Genomic DNA, 18,698 nt, shown 5'->3' with positions numbered 1-18,698 from the left:
TGTTTCCATTCAGACTGGTTTCACTCCAGTGAGGCTCACATGTGTCCACACCGTGGTTCACACACAGATCTGGACATGCAGCTCACATCATCCACTGAGAGCAGAGAGCACGTGTCACCACTTTGATTCAAACTGAAGTTATTAATCAGGATTTAATATCAGTGCAAAGGTCCATCAACTCTGACGTGTGGTGAAGTAAAATGTCACCCTTAAAAGGGATAATTAACCTAAAAACGAAAATTCACTCATTGTACTGATACTGGCATAATTTAAACCAAGTCTTTAGTCTAAATGTCCTCTGCAGCTGTGTTTGCGTGTGGATCACAGCGGAAATTTAGCTAAAAACAAGGTGTAAATGACTCAGTTTCGAGTCTAATTTGAATGTCTGGGTTTAGGGACACTTGGATGACACCAAGGGAGCAGCATGGAGGCTTTTTCTGTTGTTTTTTCACTTTTGAAGAAGTGGTCACCATTTACTTCAATGTATTGGATTTGGCTGCAATGCTGTTTACTGAAACTCAGTGTTTTGTGGACTCAAACACTTCACCCGCCCCTCCACCTGCATAATGGTGAGTAGATAGAGTGAACTATCCCTTTAATACTTAAATTATTAAACAGGAGCCTCAGGATAATGGACCTAAAATAGAAAAGCTTCCTAAAAGTGCACATTTAAACACCATATAGCCTTAATAAAAGTTTCTTATATATTCACAATGCCTTATTTTATTGTACATATGTGAAAGCTGTAAATAATGTGTTTTAGTAGTCACTCTTGAAATAATGCATCTCAAGAGATTTCCTGCTATAATAAGTTAAAAATAAATTCTTCACAACACAGGAGCTATTGAACTGGTGGCGCATTAATAGTATAAAGTAATAATCATATTTTAAAGTATACAGAGTTCTGACCACACATAATATTCACTTGAGGTTGAGTTTCACAGCCCATTAAAACAACAGTGCTGCTGTCCAAAACAAGTAATGGACATTCTGAACAGGGTCGACCACCTTTCAACACTGAACAAAAGACAAGAGCTTCACATGTTTGGATCATATTTTTTTTATTGAAAATGTACATCACTGGAATCAAACTAAGGTAAGATATTGAATAATTTGTAGTATGGGATATTTTCTGACTACAAGAGGTGATGACTGATACTAGAAAAATGTATGGCAATGTCTGACACCAACATGTTACTTTACACTCAGAGACACGTCCAAAGATCATAGGTAATAAACAACAAGTCTCCACTTCAATACACAAAATATATCCTTATAAATTATATAAATGCAGGAGTATTTTTTAATACTCGATTCTATCTGGGATTCAGTTTAACTTCATCTTATTCTAATATTTGGCAAAATGGGAGCTGATAAAATATACATTAATCATTTGCACCGTTTAAAAAAACAACAACAATGAAGTTGCAATAAACTGCAAAACTTGAGTAATTAGGGGATAAAAACAAGCAGGTCAAAGATCACAGCGGTAACCGAATCAAAAGATGCATGCAAACTATAGGATAGGCCTGTGAATATTAAAGCACAGTGTGTAATTAAAGGCCATGACATGTGACCTCCATGGTATTCAACAGTGACATGTAAACATGGGCACCTTAAAATGAAGTGCTAGGTACAATTATTGCTTTGGCTTTTGCATGATTATGAATGTAATTTAACTCTGGTGTTTAATTTTCGATTTTCAGAAATCCTGGAAGCAGGAGATTTGAATTTTTAACGGGACTGGATGAGAGAAAACAAGTCTTCTCATTATACTGTACGTTATAATGCATCAGTGCATTAAGAGCTTCTGTCCACGATTTTCCGTTCAACCAGCATGTTGTACAGTACACTGAAAACAACTGTTTACTAACTTTGAATTACTTCAGTTAATATCACACAAATGAATTACAGTTTTCAAATAAAAGTTATCGATTGTGTTAATATAACTTACTTACAGTTGCGCAAACAATTGATTTGTGTGGTTCCACCTAAAGTAATTTCTTCTTAAATTCAGAAAAAAGAAAGTGACTCTACCAACTTAAAAAAACACAATGATAACTTTAGATTGGAATAACTTAATTGATTTGTGTGTTATCACATGAAGTATTTCTTTTTTTCCTAAAAAGGAAATTGTTTACCAACTTAAAAAACACAATCCATAACTTAAATTAGAAATAATTTAGATTTATGTGTGCTACCAACTGAAGCACATTTAAAGTAATTAAAGTAGTTTTAAGTTGGCAAACATTTTTTCTTGTTTCAGTGTAGTGTTAAAATCTAATGTTAACTTTTTATTTAAGAATCCTACTAAGATGAGTGCACGGTGTCAGTCAATGCAATTTTATTTCAAGTCCTCCAGTCCTGTAAATGTGTAAATCCCCTACTGGTGACTTCTTTGAACTACAAGAGTTACTTTATTTACATTAAGACATAGCAGAATTAAACTAAATTGTGCCCGGTTCCCAAACTGCCTCGGTCTAGATCTTCATTGGGTGGTCAGAAATACCATGAGAGTCCACATAAGGCCATATTTAACAAAAAAAGATGGGATGGCGGGGAAAATACAAAAGGTTGATACAGCGAGAGAAAACTGGAAGAGGTAAAGGGTGCTTAGTTCTGCCCGAAGCTGCAATCCCCTCTTCAGGTGGCCAAGACAGATTAAAAGAAGCTGAAGAGACAAAGAGAAAGAAAGCCGGCAGTTAGGAGAGGTGGGCAAAGCAGGACAAAAACGTGAGGGTCAAAGATTTAAAAGTGCATTAGATATCAGTAAGGAAAAAGGTGATCATAAATACAAAATCAGGCAGTAAAGTGCCTGTGATTTGTCATTTAAACAACACAAAGTGTGAATAACAAGAGAATATTGTGCCCACAGACTAATTTTAAAGCAGTGAATACATTTTGTAGGATGTGCACAAATTCCACACGAGTATCTACTTGAATGTGATCCGTGTGTGAGCCAAAATCTATGTGCTTTCCAAATATTACAATAAAACAAGTGTGCACATAAACTCCATCACAACCAAAGTGGAAAAGGGTGTTAGTCTCAGCAAAAAACAGGACACACACACACACACACACAGAAGCAATAAAGCAAGGTTCAGATCGCCTGAGGTGAAGTTAGAGTAGCAGTGAAATACAAATACACATGAACCCATATTAAAGCAAGAGCAGGTAATGATTAAGAACACCCTGAAGGACGGGGTCCAAAAAGCCTCTGGTCACATTTGAGGTGCTCAGAACCGACAAAGGCTGGTTCCCCAAGCAAAGCTCGAAGGTTGAGCACCTACTCAGTGCAGAGCCAGGGATTACTGCAAAGGAAAGTGACACCACACACAGTGAGCTGAGGGTTAGCAGGTGGGAAAGGGTCTCCTCTGAGATCACATGGAAATCAAAGTGTTTGTAATGCAGCGATGGCTTCAATTCAAGATAGTCCTCTTTTTTCACCACACAATAAAAGCAGCCATGAACCCTGAGGTAGCGAAAAATCAAGAAGATGACCTGAACGGAAAAGAAATAAACATACCTGAAGATTTTAAATTCGTTGGGAGGAGGAGCAACAAAAACAATTTGATTTTGAGTTGTTAATCAAAGCTGTGAGGAAACATTAATATACGGCTTAGAGGCATCAACATTCATTCACTGTGTACACACGTTACCCACGAGGTTCAGCTAACCTCCTAATTTACAGCTACATGTGTCAAACACAATGACTCTGGTCACAGCTTTAACATTTGGTGAAAAATTGGCCTTTATTTTCTTTTAAGATATTTTCTTTTATGCGCAACACTGATACAAATAACATTAGTCCCTGCAGGACAATGAACAACAAGATGAATGACTTTTTAAATGTGCCTTAATAACTAAAATAAAAAAAGAAAGTTACAGTTGCACTGACAACATTAATATATATATTTATATATACTCAAAGAAAATATCACATTTGTGTGTTAAAATAAAAAGTGCAAATGTGAAAGCTAATACAAATATGCACATGACAATGAATGAGGTATGGGAGAAGTGGCAAAGAGATGAGGCTCACGTTTACTCGTGCATCAGGCTGAAGTAAAACAGCATCAGCAAAGGGACATGAACACCAAAATAGAAAAATAGATCTGCAAATGCACATTGCTGCTCTCTCCATCTCTATCAGACACTTTCTTATGTATAAATACTTTAAACATTGACAACATCAATGTTGTAAATACTGCACTTCTCTCCGTCCTGGGAGAGGGATCCCTCTCATGTGGCTCTCTGAGGTTTGGACGTTTTTCCCCCTTTTAATAGTTTTCTTTTGTGCAGTTTTTCCTGACTTATTGAGGGTTAAGAACAGAAGATGTCGCACCTTGTTAAGCCCTATGAGACAAATTGTGATTTGTGATTATGGGCTATACAAATAAATTTGTAAATGAGTCTATACGACCAAGTGCAACATGAAAATCTAATTTGATTGATCAGATTGTTGAGGCAAACTTTTGGCAAACTTTAAACTAGTGACAAACTACTCAACCACATACAATGAGTCATTATTAATTAGTTATTGCATCAGGTTTATATAACATTAATTTATCAACTCAGTCGTTAATCGTCTTAACTCTTTTTCACTGTCCCCGTGTCTGATGCCCGTTTCCCTTCAGCCTCAGTACATTTCTGCCCATCACAACAGAAGTCATGTATGTTAATATTAAAACAAGCTCACTCCATCATGCAAAGAATCACTGAATACAAAACAAATATGGAATGTGTGTCGACGTGTGTAAAAAGCTTGTACAAACCAAATAACAGACAAGCATCATTCTGCAAAAACAAGTGATGTCAGACTGTTAGCAATGGCGAGCGTCCTCCACAGAGCAGTGGAGGGAGGCGCGTGGAGGGATGAATTACTGGGGGGTGGGTGAGATTGGGGAAGGGGTATGGTAAAGGAGGATGGGGTGGAAACTCATTCACAGCAGGATGGCCACAAGGGAGCACTTTTTCTACAGGGGTCCTACGCTGGAAATGAGAGAGAAGGGCTGTTATTGCTTTCTCGGAGTTAAAATATCAACACGACACACTGTTTCACATCACATCGACATTAGTGAGCAGATGGTGTTTAGAGGAAATCGTGCTTTCAAGGAAGCTCAGAGGGTTTGAGTGGACAGAGGTGAGGCTACAGGAAGAGTGAGCGATTTCTCTCAATCTGACTAAAACTGTTTTTTATTCTTTTTGAGAGGTAATTTCCTGCCTCTGAGTTTTAAACAGCGAGTCTGATTGTCGTCCCCACGGCTCAGTGTCGTCGAACAGCAGCTTGTTTTCATCTGTTCAAACAGTCTTGAGGAGTTTACAGATTGCGAGACAGATGTCTTCCGTCACTTCTACCCTCCCCAGTGGTTGCGTCTCAACAACATCTCCCTCTGTGGATTTCGCTTTTGTATCCACTCAAGAGGGAGCGGTGGCAGAGGGGGGTTGTCATATGGCTGTGAGATCAACAAAACATGTCATCTCTATAAACAGAGATGGAGCCCCGGGGCTGTTTGCTGCTCTGGTGTGACCTGTTAGGCTCAGTTCGGCCCTGAATGGCTCTTTGTGCGCGAGCAGGAACAAGTGGGGAAGGATTTGGGAGAGCCACAAAAGGAAGACTGTTGTGGATTCAGGGAGGCAGATGGGGCAGTGCATCAAATGGCTGTTTGGGGATCTTATAAAGTGGTTGATTTAAAGGCTGGCACGGGGATGGTAAACACTGCTAGCTCAAGGATAGGATCCACACAGATATTAAACATCTGAAACACTGTAGCTCTGCTGCAACACTGCACCCATGTCTCAATCTGTACCACATTAGAACAAATTAAATGCATGCGAATTCAGATTATATTTTTAGCAGCTGACAAAGACTGATTTAACTGTGGTAAAAATGAAAATCGAATTCAGGAATCCAGAAAGTTACTTGTTTGCACACCCAGGCCGATTTGTTTCAATAGATTTATGTCCCAATTGTTTTGATCTAAAAATTGATTAATCTCGTGATCTCTTCTGTCTCACCAATCGATGATACCTCATTATTATTTTAAACACCATTTTGTGGAGGTGTAACTCAAGAAGGGAGTCTTACCAGAAAAGGTGCCTCATGCAGCATGCAGCGAGTGTGGGAGGAGTTAACTGGAAAACATTATGGAGGCAACATAGGTGACACATGCACTCACAGGAGTCACAACAACAAGCAGTGATCAATGAATGTGTCTCATGGGGACTGAAGAAAACACTGACTTTAACCTGAAGGTTAAAAACACATTATCATTATTCATTTCATATTTGTGCCAAAACCTCTTTCGTCGGTTTTAATCAGTGACCCGCAGACAAAGCAAAAGTTGCACAGCTGCCTCTTTTGGAAGAGAAAGTGTCCAGGCAGAGCTCATACAGAGGAGAAGTGGCTGTGAGGAAAATAAACTGACAGGAAAGAAAATAAAAAGCAACAAGAACCTTCTCAGTGCAAGTGTCGTCTTCCTTTTTCTAACAGGCACGGAGTCACATCAGCTTGAACACACAACCAGGAGTTTGTTACCAACATGAAGGGGCCGACAATATCAGCAGCACATTGTGAGCATACCTGAACACATTTGGCTTCTCACACACAAGCACGCACGCACGCACACACACACACACACACCCTCCTGTACAGTCATGATTTCTTTAAAACCTATTTACATCAACTTTTGGAGAGAACAGGATCAGTGTCAGAAATACCTACAAATGGAGAGAATATATAGATACATCAACACCAGTATATTGGTCATTTAGACAACAATGGAAGTGATGGGCAGGAGGAAATAAACAATTTCCAACTGCGATCTGAGAATATGAAAAATAATTTATCAGCTCATTTTGTAATTATTAAGAGTTGTAATAAAGTTGTTTACACAAATCTGTTGGGGGTATTAGTGTCATGATCTGCTTTGCTTAAGCCATCAGCAGCGTGCGATTGCAGAGTGATGATTTCAGGCTGGAATTCACTCATCGAACTCTGCTGACAGTTGGCTACTGTTCAGCTATTTGCAAGAGAACTATTTCTCATAATATCCACACTCCCCCTCTCTGCTCCTCTAAATTTTCCTCATTGCTGATGGATTATGTTCTGGTCAGCTCTCTTTGCATGGAGCTATGTTCTCTGCTAATATACGGAGGGAATCAATCTCAAGCGGGGGCTTAATGCATGAAATTACATTAATCTCAGCTGGTTTATTGAGGAGTGGTGACAGAAACAAAAAGGTGGGCCAGAGACGAATGACGAATCTGTTTCAAATGTGCATAAATTAAAAGCTTCAGGAGTTTACATATGTTGCTGGCAAGAAGCCAAGTATCATAAACAACACATTTACCCCAATGGCCTGAAAACAATCTAAATCAATGTACTGATGTGAAGCCAAAAATAAAACCTTAAAAAGGCCACCCTCTGAACAGTGCTCAAAAACTATTTGGCATAATATCAACATCCTGAAATGTCTGTGAATTATGTATAGCCTCGTTCTAGCCAGGTTCACAGTATGTTTTTCCAACTCTCATTCAAGCAGAAAGTTGTGGTGTAAGGATAAAGACACGGGGGAAGAGAACAATACTTACTTTTTCCTCTCTTTGTCCCTCTTGAGTGTGGTGGAGCCCCCTGCCTGCTGAGCTTGAGAGAGCAAGAGCTCTGCTGCAGTCTTTTTCTGTTTGAACGTATTGAGTTCGTCGTCCAGGGACTTCCTCTTGTCCTCCAGTTTCTTCTTCTCGTCCTGGTGGAGCTTCTTCAGACGGTCAAACTTCTCGTGCAGCTACGTGGCAGAGACAGAGGAAACATAACTGTTGTAATAATCAAGACAGAAGTAGAAACCCCCAAAAAGGATTTCTAACCATTATGAGTAAACAGTGTTTCAGGATATGATGAGACCATGTGAACCAACGATACCTCTTTCTCTGCTTCTTTAAGCTCGGCCTCCTTCTCTTTGACTCTTTGCACAAACATTTGCCTCATTTCCTCTTCTTTCTTCTGCAGCTCACCCATGAACTCGTTCCTCTTAGCTTCATATGTTTCCTGCAGGCTGGCAGAAGAAAGGGAAAAAAAGGGTTTAGATAAGCTTTAGTTTGTCTCTATATTTCTAAACGATGCATAAACCTTGAAAAATGTATTTTTGAACAATGCATGACATAATTTCTTGAATTTTTCGTGACTTCTTCATGATGTCATTTATCAAATGATGTGGAATAACTTTCTGATCGATATAAGCTTTAGGTTGTTAGGAAAATGTGTTTACCACACCAAATTTTTGTTGACCTCAACTTTTCATCATCAGCTTCAAAGATCATCATCATCAAGTAACACACACACCCCCTTCTGCCATGCAGGGTAACAAGCAGATGTAGGTAGAAAGCAGGACGATAAAAGAAAAATGGAATCCACCTGAAGGGCTTGCTGTCAGGGTCTGTGTCCTTAAATCCCATCTCCTCCAGTTTGCAGCGGCGGTACAGCTCATAGTGGCGCGTGTGAGTCTGCTCTCGCAGGTCCTCCATGTTCACTCTGATCAGCATTTCTCGCAGTTTGACGAAGTCACAGTGATTCTCATTTTCGACTGTAATGGAGACATCATAGTGACAGATGTAATGTTTGAGCCAGCACATTAGATGGTATCCTAATCATTATGGGTTAAATATACAGCAGCAGAATCAGAACTAGCAACACTAGCTTCTATGAACGTTTACATTGTGCCACAACTGAGAATTTAATGTATCATAATTCACAAGTCCATTCGCACCAGTAAAACAGACTGAGCTCAGCACCATGTTCCCACACACCGTGTATGACATAATGCAAGTACACATGCATGCAGAGTCAGTGTGTGTTAAATGGACCCGATGTCAGATAAAGCCTCCAGGCACAAACACTACACAGTCTAGTTCATAAGGCATTAGGCAGCATTAGGACAGTGATGTGTTTTTCAGTGTTTTGACTGTAATCTAGCACAATGAATTTCAAATGAAACAATGACTGTGAGGTTTAAGTGCTGACTTGGACCTTTAGGGGTGTCGGGGGGGGTGTTCATGTTAACACTGGGTAAACACAGTAGAAATCATAGTCCTGTTTCCCTCTGGAGTTCAGTATAAAAGGGCTACGATTGCTACACTGATCATTGGATGAGGAAATTCAGGTATTGCAGCAGCCCAAGTACAGAATAAATAGTGTATTAACACTGTGGTTCCCATTTCACCTGCTTTTTGTGTTTTATATCTTTATAAATTAAATATCTTTGAGTTCTGGACTGTTGATTGACAAAAATACATTTCAAGATGTCACAAGGAACTTTGGGGAATTTTTAATGAGCATTGAACTACTTTGTGGGCATTTATAGACCAATCAACTAAGTGATAACTCAAGAAAATAATCTGCAGATCAATTGAATGTGTATTTGTGTTCCATGTGCTGGATAGCATTGCAAACACCAACACACACATCAACACAAAGCATCTAAATGATTAAGAGAAGATCAATGTCATTATTCTCACATCTCATATATCAGTGCTCTTGTCTATTTGCAATATATTACACACATTCCATTACGGACATATCAAGTAAATCAATGAGAGACCAACTATAAAGTCATGAGTGAATTTCTAAATCTGCAGGAGCTCAGTGCTAAGACCTGCCGGATCTCTCAGATGCTTTGAAATGGCAGAGAGAGTGCTCCAGTTAAATGAGCTTATGTAACTGGTTATCAACTAGTTTCCAGCAGCTGTCGGAGCCAAGGAGAAATATTAGGGGAGGCAGCAGCTCTGATGAGAAAGAGTACACTCTCATTTCCTGTAACGTGACCCAGACTTACCCTGCACTGTCCCCCACGGGTACTGCCGGGCCTTCACCATCTTGTTCCCGATCTTCACTTCCTCTGTGCTCCCCACCACTGCAAACGGCAAATGGCTCTGTAGAGCAGAAAGAAAACGGTTTAGCGCCCAACCTGAAACACCTGAGAGCTCTGTGTGTTCACCTCAAATTCACTCCACAAACCACCGTGTATACCCAACAAGATACCCAACACGTGTACATTTCATATATAGTGAGAAACAGCTCTGACAAGAAAAAGTAGGACGAGGTCACACTGCACAACAAGAGCTGAGGGTCAGAAGTCGAACACAAACACTTGGGGAGAGTGAAGGCATTTTCACAAAGGACAGTTCATGAAGAGCCAAGTGAGTCCTGGCTCATCTGTCAGGGGACACAGGACCTTTCCCACACCGCAGACTTCCTGCCGACTGAGCTGACTGATTGTGATTGTGATTCCTGACAATGTGAGCAAACAAAGACAATGCCTCTCCTGTCTCTACATACCATGTTATTTATGCCTGTAACGCATTACAGAATTCACGTCAAACATAATGACAAAGAATTTAGCATGACTCGTGTTTTGACTAAAGAATGTTTCATTCAGATTTCGCTGTTCGAGACAAATCTTTTTGAACGAGGTTCAGTGGAATGTTCACAGCACAGTGACATTCACGTAATATATTAAGCTAGCCCATTTATACTTCTGAAATTATTTGTGCTAGCTACTGTAACCACATATCAAGTTTCAGTAAGCTGTGAATTCACCACTTCTAAGCAGAAGGCGGCGCTAAACATGGAAGCTGTCTCCATCTCTCTCAGACTCCACCGCTTCATGTATGTGTAACAGACATCTCCACCATGCGGACAAGGTGGGTGGAGGCAGTGGAATGATTTGACTCAGAGAGCAGCATGAAAGTAAGGAGGGCTCACTCTGCAGCTACTTCTGAGTACAGAAATGTCCCCCGAAGAACACACTACACTGACTGACCAAAAAATGATCCACTTAAAGAATCTCAGTCGTCAGGGGGCAGCCCTTTTATATTCTGTATAAATGCGTAATGTAGATAGAAGCCTTACGTTCATGGTGGAGTTGATCTCTGCCACAGACTCATCGTCAGTGGGGAACTGGTAGATCTGCACTCCGTTGCTGACCAGCTCGCTGGTGATTTTGATTTTGAACTTGGCCAGCTCGCTCTTGGAGATGGCGTCTGACTTGGCGATGATTGGGATTATGTTGACCTGCAGTTGAAAAAAGATGAGTGATTTAATGTGGGATGACACAATGACAAGGTGTAGACAGCACTTTCAAATAAACAGCTTAAAATAGATCAACTCAGGTCTGTGGCAACTTTTTCTCACTCCCATTTCAGTCGTCTAAAATTAGAAAAGAGCTGATGTATTTTTAAAACAAATCTTTTCCGTTCTGTTAGAAGAAGTAGCACTAATATGAACCACACTCAGGTTTAGTCACAGAAAAACATAAACCATTATTTCCTCTAAATACAATTACACAATCTTAAGCACAGTTTAAAAACTGTGCAGGCAACAAAGGGAACAGAAGGCTTCCATCTTCTGCTCTACATTACTTAACATTCTCGAAATACAGCGTTAAGAGTCAGACCCAAACTATTTCAACAGCATCCACGTTATCCGTATAATCCAAACAGATACAAGAAATATACAGCGATAGAAAGGAGGGGAAAAGAGTCAGGCAGGGTCATTATCATATATACACTTAACATCTGGCTGAAAAACAAGACTCAATCCCACAGAATTATTTTGGCAGCATCACGGTACTGACACAATCCCCAATTATTTATCCTAAGTGTGGACCCCTTTAATTGACAGGAAGCAATGCTGAGGGTCATGTGAACCAAAATATGGGACTGTATCCCTTACTCTAGTGAGGAGCTTGCTCAGGGAGTATTGTTTGAACGCCCCCCCCGAGGTGAGTGTGTAAACACAGAGGAGGCTTCTTCTCTGGATCACACGGTTTGCGAGTGCTTGCTGGAGGGTACAGCTGCTCTGGCAAACACTGAGCCGGGTCTTTGTACAAAAGCCAAGAGGTCCATGCAAATCAGCTACTGTGGAAAGGCCTCCACAAAAAAAAAACCAGGAAGCAGCCACTGAGCCGACTACATTTCACAGCTGACCTACACCGACGCAGTAACACATCTGCCAATTCACATGCAGGCAGATGCCCTGGAAAGGTTTATGACCCATGAACAGAGCGGAGAGATAAAACGCTTCGAACAGGAATGCAGTGCCAAAGGATTTACCTACAGTACATCTATGACATGCTACAACAGATCAGTCCATGTTTGTAGGAATTGTAACAATTTTAAAACATAATTTTGTTAAGTAGTAACTCGTTCAAAACGTCAATTTATAAATCCTGCACAATTGAAAGTGCACCATCTCTAAATAAATTATCCTCCAGGCAGCTTCCACATCAATTACATACAATTTCTGCCAATGAGAATAATTTGATGAAGTGAAGTGAATCTCACCTTGCTATCGAGTTTCTTCATGGTCACCAAGTCGAGAGATTTGAGCGAGTGTCCCGTGGGAGCGATGAAGTACAGGCATGCGTGGATGCGGGTGTCGTGGTAGCTGTGTAGCGTGCGCTTGATTTTCAGTTCTTCCTGCAGATATGCCTCAAACTGGGCATCAATAAACTCCACAATGGACTTGTAGCTGTCAGAAAAGGGAAGACAGAAACATGGAAGAATTCTAAGCATTAGTTAAGCATATTAACAGAACAAGTCTGGTTCTGCTTCTACTTTTATGAAGTCATTTGCATCTAAGCAAAGCATCACAGCTAGTTTGTCACAAACAACAAAGGGACACATTGTGCAATGTTAAAGGTTCATCTCTGCAGATTTCTTTTGATCAAATCTAAATGTTAAAGAAACAGTCAGTACTAAGTCAGCTCTTTCTTTGAAGCAGCTATATCTGTTAATGCATTGTGCATCTTTTAAATTGTTTAATGACGCATTGAGACAATCCTCATGAAGTCCTACATTTGAGAAATGTCATGAAACCACTTTGGTTTTAGGGTTAGCTATTTGTGTTCATCCATGATAAGAAAAATTATGGGTTCATTTTAATTAACATTTCAAGGTAGATATGGGTCAGGCATAAATTATTTGCTTTTGCAAAAGCAATTGAGGCCATTTTCCAACCCCTGCATGTCACAGATGATAGATCATTTTTAATTTTGTACTTGTTATTCTAAATTTGCATACGCAAATAAGTAATCTTACTAAAAAAAAGAAACATGACCCCACGAATTAAGGACAAGAAGCTGGAAAATGTATCCACCCTTCAATCCCAAACAGGGACACTGAGAAACACTGTAGGATGTTAGGTCTACACTAGGTCACTTAACTATGAGTATATGCTTGTGTACAAGTTCAAGTTATTTCCTATGTGAGAGGATATGTCATACCGAATGGAGTGAGAAACCTGGAAACCACCGCAGCTTTCCCATTATAGAGAACCTACTGAGGTGGTTCACATGATATCATTCTCTCCCTAAACTTACCCGAGGAGCAGAGCTGGAAATTACATTGTGGAGAACAAACTTGGTAACAAAATCTGACGGAAGTCTACAGCAGCAGCAGCAATGTCTTTCACACCAGGACAAACCCCAGTGCTGTGATATGAAATTACAGCCAGGAAAAAACATCAATATCTGATTTATGTTTTTAAAGTTAATACTATAAGATGAGGACTAGATTTCACATCCTAAGGGGAATGTTTGCAGGATCACGACTAAATGAAACATGAGCCCTGATAAGACTTTCTGCTCTCATTGTGTGTCAGGAGCGCTGTGTCCACATTTATCTGTGGATTTCTGACTACAAGCTGTGATACTGCTCACAAAGATTAATATTAAAGAAATCAGTTTGCTGAGATTAGACCTTTAAATCCATTGAAATTTGGAAAATTTGTTCAGGTCTTACCTTTCTTCTTTATTGATCTGGTCTCCAAAGCCTACAGTGTTGACAACAGTGAGTTTGAGGCGCACGTTGCTCTCCTGGAGTTCGTAGGTGTTGGACTTGAGCGTGACTCCTGGCTGGTTGTGCTGAGTGGGCTCGCCCTCAAACTTGGTGTTGAACAACGTGTCCATCAGGGTGGACTTCCCCAGACCTGTCTCACCTATAAAAGACAGAAAACACATCATGTTAACAGAATCCAACAAATCCTGATCTCGTGTTCGGGTCATCGATTGCTTCTTTTAATTACAAGACATAAAATCTAATGTTTCCTTCACACTTAGCTGTCGTTTTCAGCTCTAAAGAAATGGAGTCATATTGACCTCTTTTTTTTGGTCAGCCATGATTTATTTCATCACCAATGACACTCAAAAAAAGAGTATAGATTCAGTGCAACATTTTTAAGATGCTTCAAATATATCATTTTTAAGTGTGTAAATCCACAAAAAGTATCTGCTGATGTACTCTGACATCAATTTCCTTGTCAGATGACTCAGATACAGAGCTCCCTCTGTATGAAAAGCTATTTTTATTCATCACAGCCTGACCTACACTCACAGCATGTTAGCCTGTTTTTGCAGGCTATCTTGCTGTGTTCCAAATTTCCAATCGTTCCCTCGGAATTAAAAGTAAATGATGCAGCGAGGGTCTCAGTTGCTGTTTCAACGCTCAGTTTCAGTCACTGTGGAGAAGTCGCTCATGCTTAAAAGGGAACTCAGTATCTTATTTGGAGTAGCTTCAGGCTCACATTGTAAATGACAACACAAGTTATTCTCTTAGGTAACATTTCCATACAAATCTTCTGAAATAACAATGAGCAAAAAGTCTGGAAATGTCAAGTTTTTGACCCAGTGGAACAACACAGTGAGATTTAATTCCCTCTCTAATTTAAGACCACAACCAAATTATAAAACCAAGTAATGTGCGTATGACAGTAAGAAATATATTTATGAGTCACACAAGCACAACAGCATAAGCTGCTGCAAGTCTCACATCATCTAAGCTTCCAATACCAAGTACCAATGTTTGTCCTGAATTTAGGGAAACTCAGATTGAAAGGCACCATAATGTGGTGACTATGTAATAAAAAAACTGTTTTTTTCTTTCCACTTTTCACTCCTACACAAATATAAATGGACTCAGTCTTTCCACAAAACAGCAGAGAGGTTTTCTACTTGGAGGAGAATCAAAACCATGCCACTAAAAATGGCCACCAGGCATTTCCGACCAAACTCTCAGAATGGAGACACTGATTGTGTTAATGTTACTAGACCACTAACGCGTCACAAAAAATAAATAACAAAAGGTCCTAAAGATACAGAGAAAGCTAGAAATCTATACTGTTATCCTGGTAGTCAGATAGAAAGTAGATAGTGATAGAATGCAAATAGAAAAGAAGAAGGCAGAACTTAATGTGCTCCAAAAATCACACAATTCAAACTGTCCTCTGCAGCAGTAAATACAGAACTAAACACTGAATTGTAGCACACAGTCACAGAGACATAAAAAAATTCAAATGTGCATATTTATATTTCTGATGAAACCACAACATAAAACCTATACAACAACTTCCTGCTAGAAAAAAAATGAGGCTGAGCTTCCTGTTGTGTTCCGTCTACTGTAAAACTTGACAGGTGTTTGTACTGGAGCCATCATTTTCTGAGCTTTTCATTCAGAACTTTGTTTTTTTTTACCTTGTCTTTCACGTATAAACAAGTCAACAATAGTTAACTGCTATGACTGCCTTGGTGTTAAGACAATGTAAAAGACAACAACACGTAAACATAAGTGTGTGGGCCGAGCTGCAGGACTGAAGAGGAAGTAGCCAGAGTGAGACATGCGCGATGGAGGCGAGCAGAGTGGGCTGCGCAGTGCTGCTACACTGAGTGGATCATTACAACACAGCCACATCAGTCTCTCTCTGATGTTCTCTCTTTTTTCACATCGAGCCACCGGCCCAAATTGTGTAGCAGCCCATCGAGAAAATCCCCAGTTCACCACATGACCACATTGGACAAAGGATTGGAAATGGGTCTGATTTAACACAATGTATTCAAACTGAACCAGAAGCTATGGCCTCCAAAAGTGTAATCAATACTACATCAACAGCTTTTAACCAAACTGAACATTACATCCTCCACAAAGCTCTACTTAATCGGACCTATAGGACTGTTTTATTGGACTGCACTTCCAGTTTATTTGTAAACTGTAAACTGGCAAGTGATTTGTTTTATCAATATATATATATATAACCAAATGTGCAAGCAAAAATGTATCACTGTCCATAAAATCCTGCAAAACGTTTGTATTCTGCATGAAATGATACATAAATGAATAGATAATGCTGCTACCAGTACTGTGCTGATGACTAATATCCTACTAAAATTAAATAAAAGCCTGCAGACATTTCTGTTTGTCATTTCCCATCTGAACCCAGAGCATCTTACTCATCATGGTAACCTGCCCTGAGGAGACTGAGCAGCTCTAATAGAGAGGAAACTGCCATGTATTTTGTGGGAGTGCCCAACTTTCATTGAAGCAAATAAGTCGTCATTTAGCCTCGGGGGAGAGAGTGAGAGCATTTCACGCATTATACACTCACCAACACAGAGGATGTTGAAGCAGAATCCGTGGTTGACAGACTTGTTGACCAGCTGGTCAGGCATGCTGTCAAAGCCGACATGGCCGGCCAGAGGGACAGCACGAGCACCTTCACCCTGAAAAACAAAGAGAAACAACATCTAACATCTGGTACCAATTTCTGAAACACCTTCTGCATTACAATGCCCTGTTGAGAAAGCATCCTCTCACAGCTTTAACCATGCACAGGATATCCTCGAATCCTTGATGATTCTTGTTCTTCACGTTACCAAATGACTAGAAACTACTTCCACCACATCAGGCATTGTTAGATGTGGTGGAAGTTAGTTCAGATGCACTCTAACTCACTTCCTGTTTCCTGAGCTGCAGTCGAGACAGTTAGAAACCATGTACATATATGGAAAGGTGTTGCTGTTCACGTTAGGATAATTGTAAAAACAACAAAGAGCTGTGAGAATAAATATATAGTTCAATAGCTGACAGTTTTGACATTAAGTACGACAAATAAAAAAGACTTAATTAGATAAACTTCCACAATAGACTGCCCTGTGCCCCCGTTAGTGTGTTTTCACTTTGACTTGAACCCGCGACTACCTATTTTTGGCCCATTGCTCTACAATTCACTCTACGATTGCACTGTTTGTACACAGCCTATCTCTGGCCTGGAGTGACACTTAACACCAGAGTGTAAAAGCACTGTTGTTACATGTGTGTGTGGGCGTGAGGCTGGCAGCGAGCGTCTCCATATCTGTGGATCCGATTTCTGCAGCCTACGTCTACGTTGTGAGGTGCAGGAAAGCAAAGAATTTAGATTATATGGCAAAAGCAAGAGACCTCAAAACAGCCAACCGGCCATTATGTGGCTCAACATAACACTGTGTTGCTTTGGTCTGCGGAGAAGCATTGAAGAAGGAGGAAGAAGAAGTGAAACTGTTTGGTAGTCAGACAAGCGGATGGTAGTAAACAGTTGTGGATTATTTGGATAGTTGAAATTGGGGTTTAAACAGCTGAGGGTTGTGTTTGGTAAACTGGGGGAGGTGATGCGACTTGACAAACAAGGGTTTTAGCTTTCAGCTGCAAGCGAAACATTCCTGAAACCATTCCTGCTTTCCAAGACACCAACAGCCAAGTTACACACTGTGGGTTTTGGATTCATTGAACCGCAAAGGGGACATCACATTGCAGAAACCCTGGCTATTCTGAGCTCTCTCTCTCTCTCTCTGGGTGTGATGGCCTCATTTTTTAAATTCAAACCCAACACAAAGCAGTCCCCTCAACACTAGATCCTTGCAAAGATCCACTGCGAGGATCTACTGTTTGTCTTTATATTGTGGACACAGAAGACAACGCCCGACTTGAAGTTAACGGGACTTACGTGAAGCAACATAACGGAAATGATAGCTGTGCAGAAATGGGGGCGTTCAGAATGAATGGGCCTAACGACGGCTGTAGCTCATCGTATTAAACGTGAGCATTTATATCTCATCTACTAAACCCGGTGTGTTACGATTCATGACCCGGAAAACACCGTTTCGTTTTAAAAAAGGTTTCATTTTAGCTAACGGTGCCCACACAGGAAATCTGCGGGCGGTAGCGATGACATGAAAACGAGTGGAGAGAAACATGTTAACATAAAAAGCTACGAGTGGCTAGCGTCGTTATTCATTTGCAAAACTAATATTATACAATACTATATATATACACACACTATAATATTCTAATAATATTGAGTGACTGCAGCGGGTTTAGCTTCGCTGCGTTACACCGGATTTCGGGAAGGAATAGCGGCAGGAAAGAGCCGGTGGCGACTGGCATAAAAACCGCCCGAAATGCGACATTTTAATTGTATATTTGAACCAACGCTGAACTCAGGTTAAACATCCCGGAACATGTGTCGTGGCAGTGACAAAGGCATCCTGGTTAAATGAAGCTACTCACCGCTTGCCTCGCTATCTCGGTGGACGCCATGGCTGTTAGCCGTTAGCTGAAGCCCTGTGCTGCTCTGTAGTGAGGGAGCCCACTGGGAATGTACCACTCACACACGCAGCTACTTTTACGCGCTATTTACTCAGATATTCATACGACATCGCGCACACGGGAATTTTGTTAAGCGAAGGAACAGTTTGAATTAAAAAAACACATCTGACTCTCTCCGGTCCGTGTTGTTTTAAATGATCGTGGTTACACGAGCACTCGACACCGAACCGCCACCCCCCCCTCTCACAGGAGGCCGTGGTGGTCTCGTCCTGTGAACCACAGTCAATGAACTA

General features: G+C 40.4%; 1 protein-coding gene across 8 annotated transcripts; it reads right to left on the bottom strand.

The window, feature by feature from the left end:
* Positions 1-1,042: 1,042 nt before the first annotated feature.
* Positions 1,043-18,437, bottom strand: sept6 (septin 6). 8 transcript variants are annotated; one of them, XR_004615164.1, is made up of 12 exons: positions 18,367-18,396; positions 16,430-16,544; positions 13,795-13,990; positions 12,337-12,523; positions 10,904-11,065; positions 9,828-9,924; positions 8,411-8,579; positions 7,919-8,051; positions 7,594-7,784; positions 6,457-6,510; positions 6,089-6,135; positions 4,529-4,992 (listed from the first exon to the last, which is right to left on the bottom strand). XR_004615164.1 is itself a non-coding variant. In XM_034597883.1 (11 exons), the coding sequence occupies exons 1-10, from the start codon at positions 18,394-18,396 to the stop codon at positions 6,132-6,134; spliced, it is 1,284 nt and encodes a 427-aa protein (XP_034453774.1). In that variant the 3' UTR covers positions 1,043-2,671; positions 6,089-6,131. The 8 variants fall into 8 exon arrangements, 5 of the variants coding, with proteins under 5 accessions (XP_034453774.1, XP_034453771.1, XP_034453769.1 ...); XM_034597883.1 differs by lacking the exons at positions 4,529-4,992; positions 6,457-6,510 and adding an exon at positions 1,043-2,671; XR_004615166.1 differs by lacking the exon at positions 6,089-6,135.
* Positions 18,438-18,698: the final 261 nt, after the last annotated feature.

The sequence above is a fragment of the Hippoglossus hippoglossus genome, chromosome 10 (assembly GCF_009819705.1).
Source record: "Hippoglossus hippoglossus isolate fHipHip1 chromosome 10, fHipHip1.pri, whole genome shotgun sequence".
NCBI lineage: Eukaryota > Metazoa > Chordata > Actinopteri > Pleuronectiformes > Pleuronectidae > Hippoglossus > Hippoglossus hippoglossus.
The sequence above is the reverse complement of the archived record's forward strand: the minus strand, read 5'-3'. Positions and strand labels throughout refer to the sequence as shown.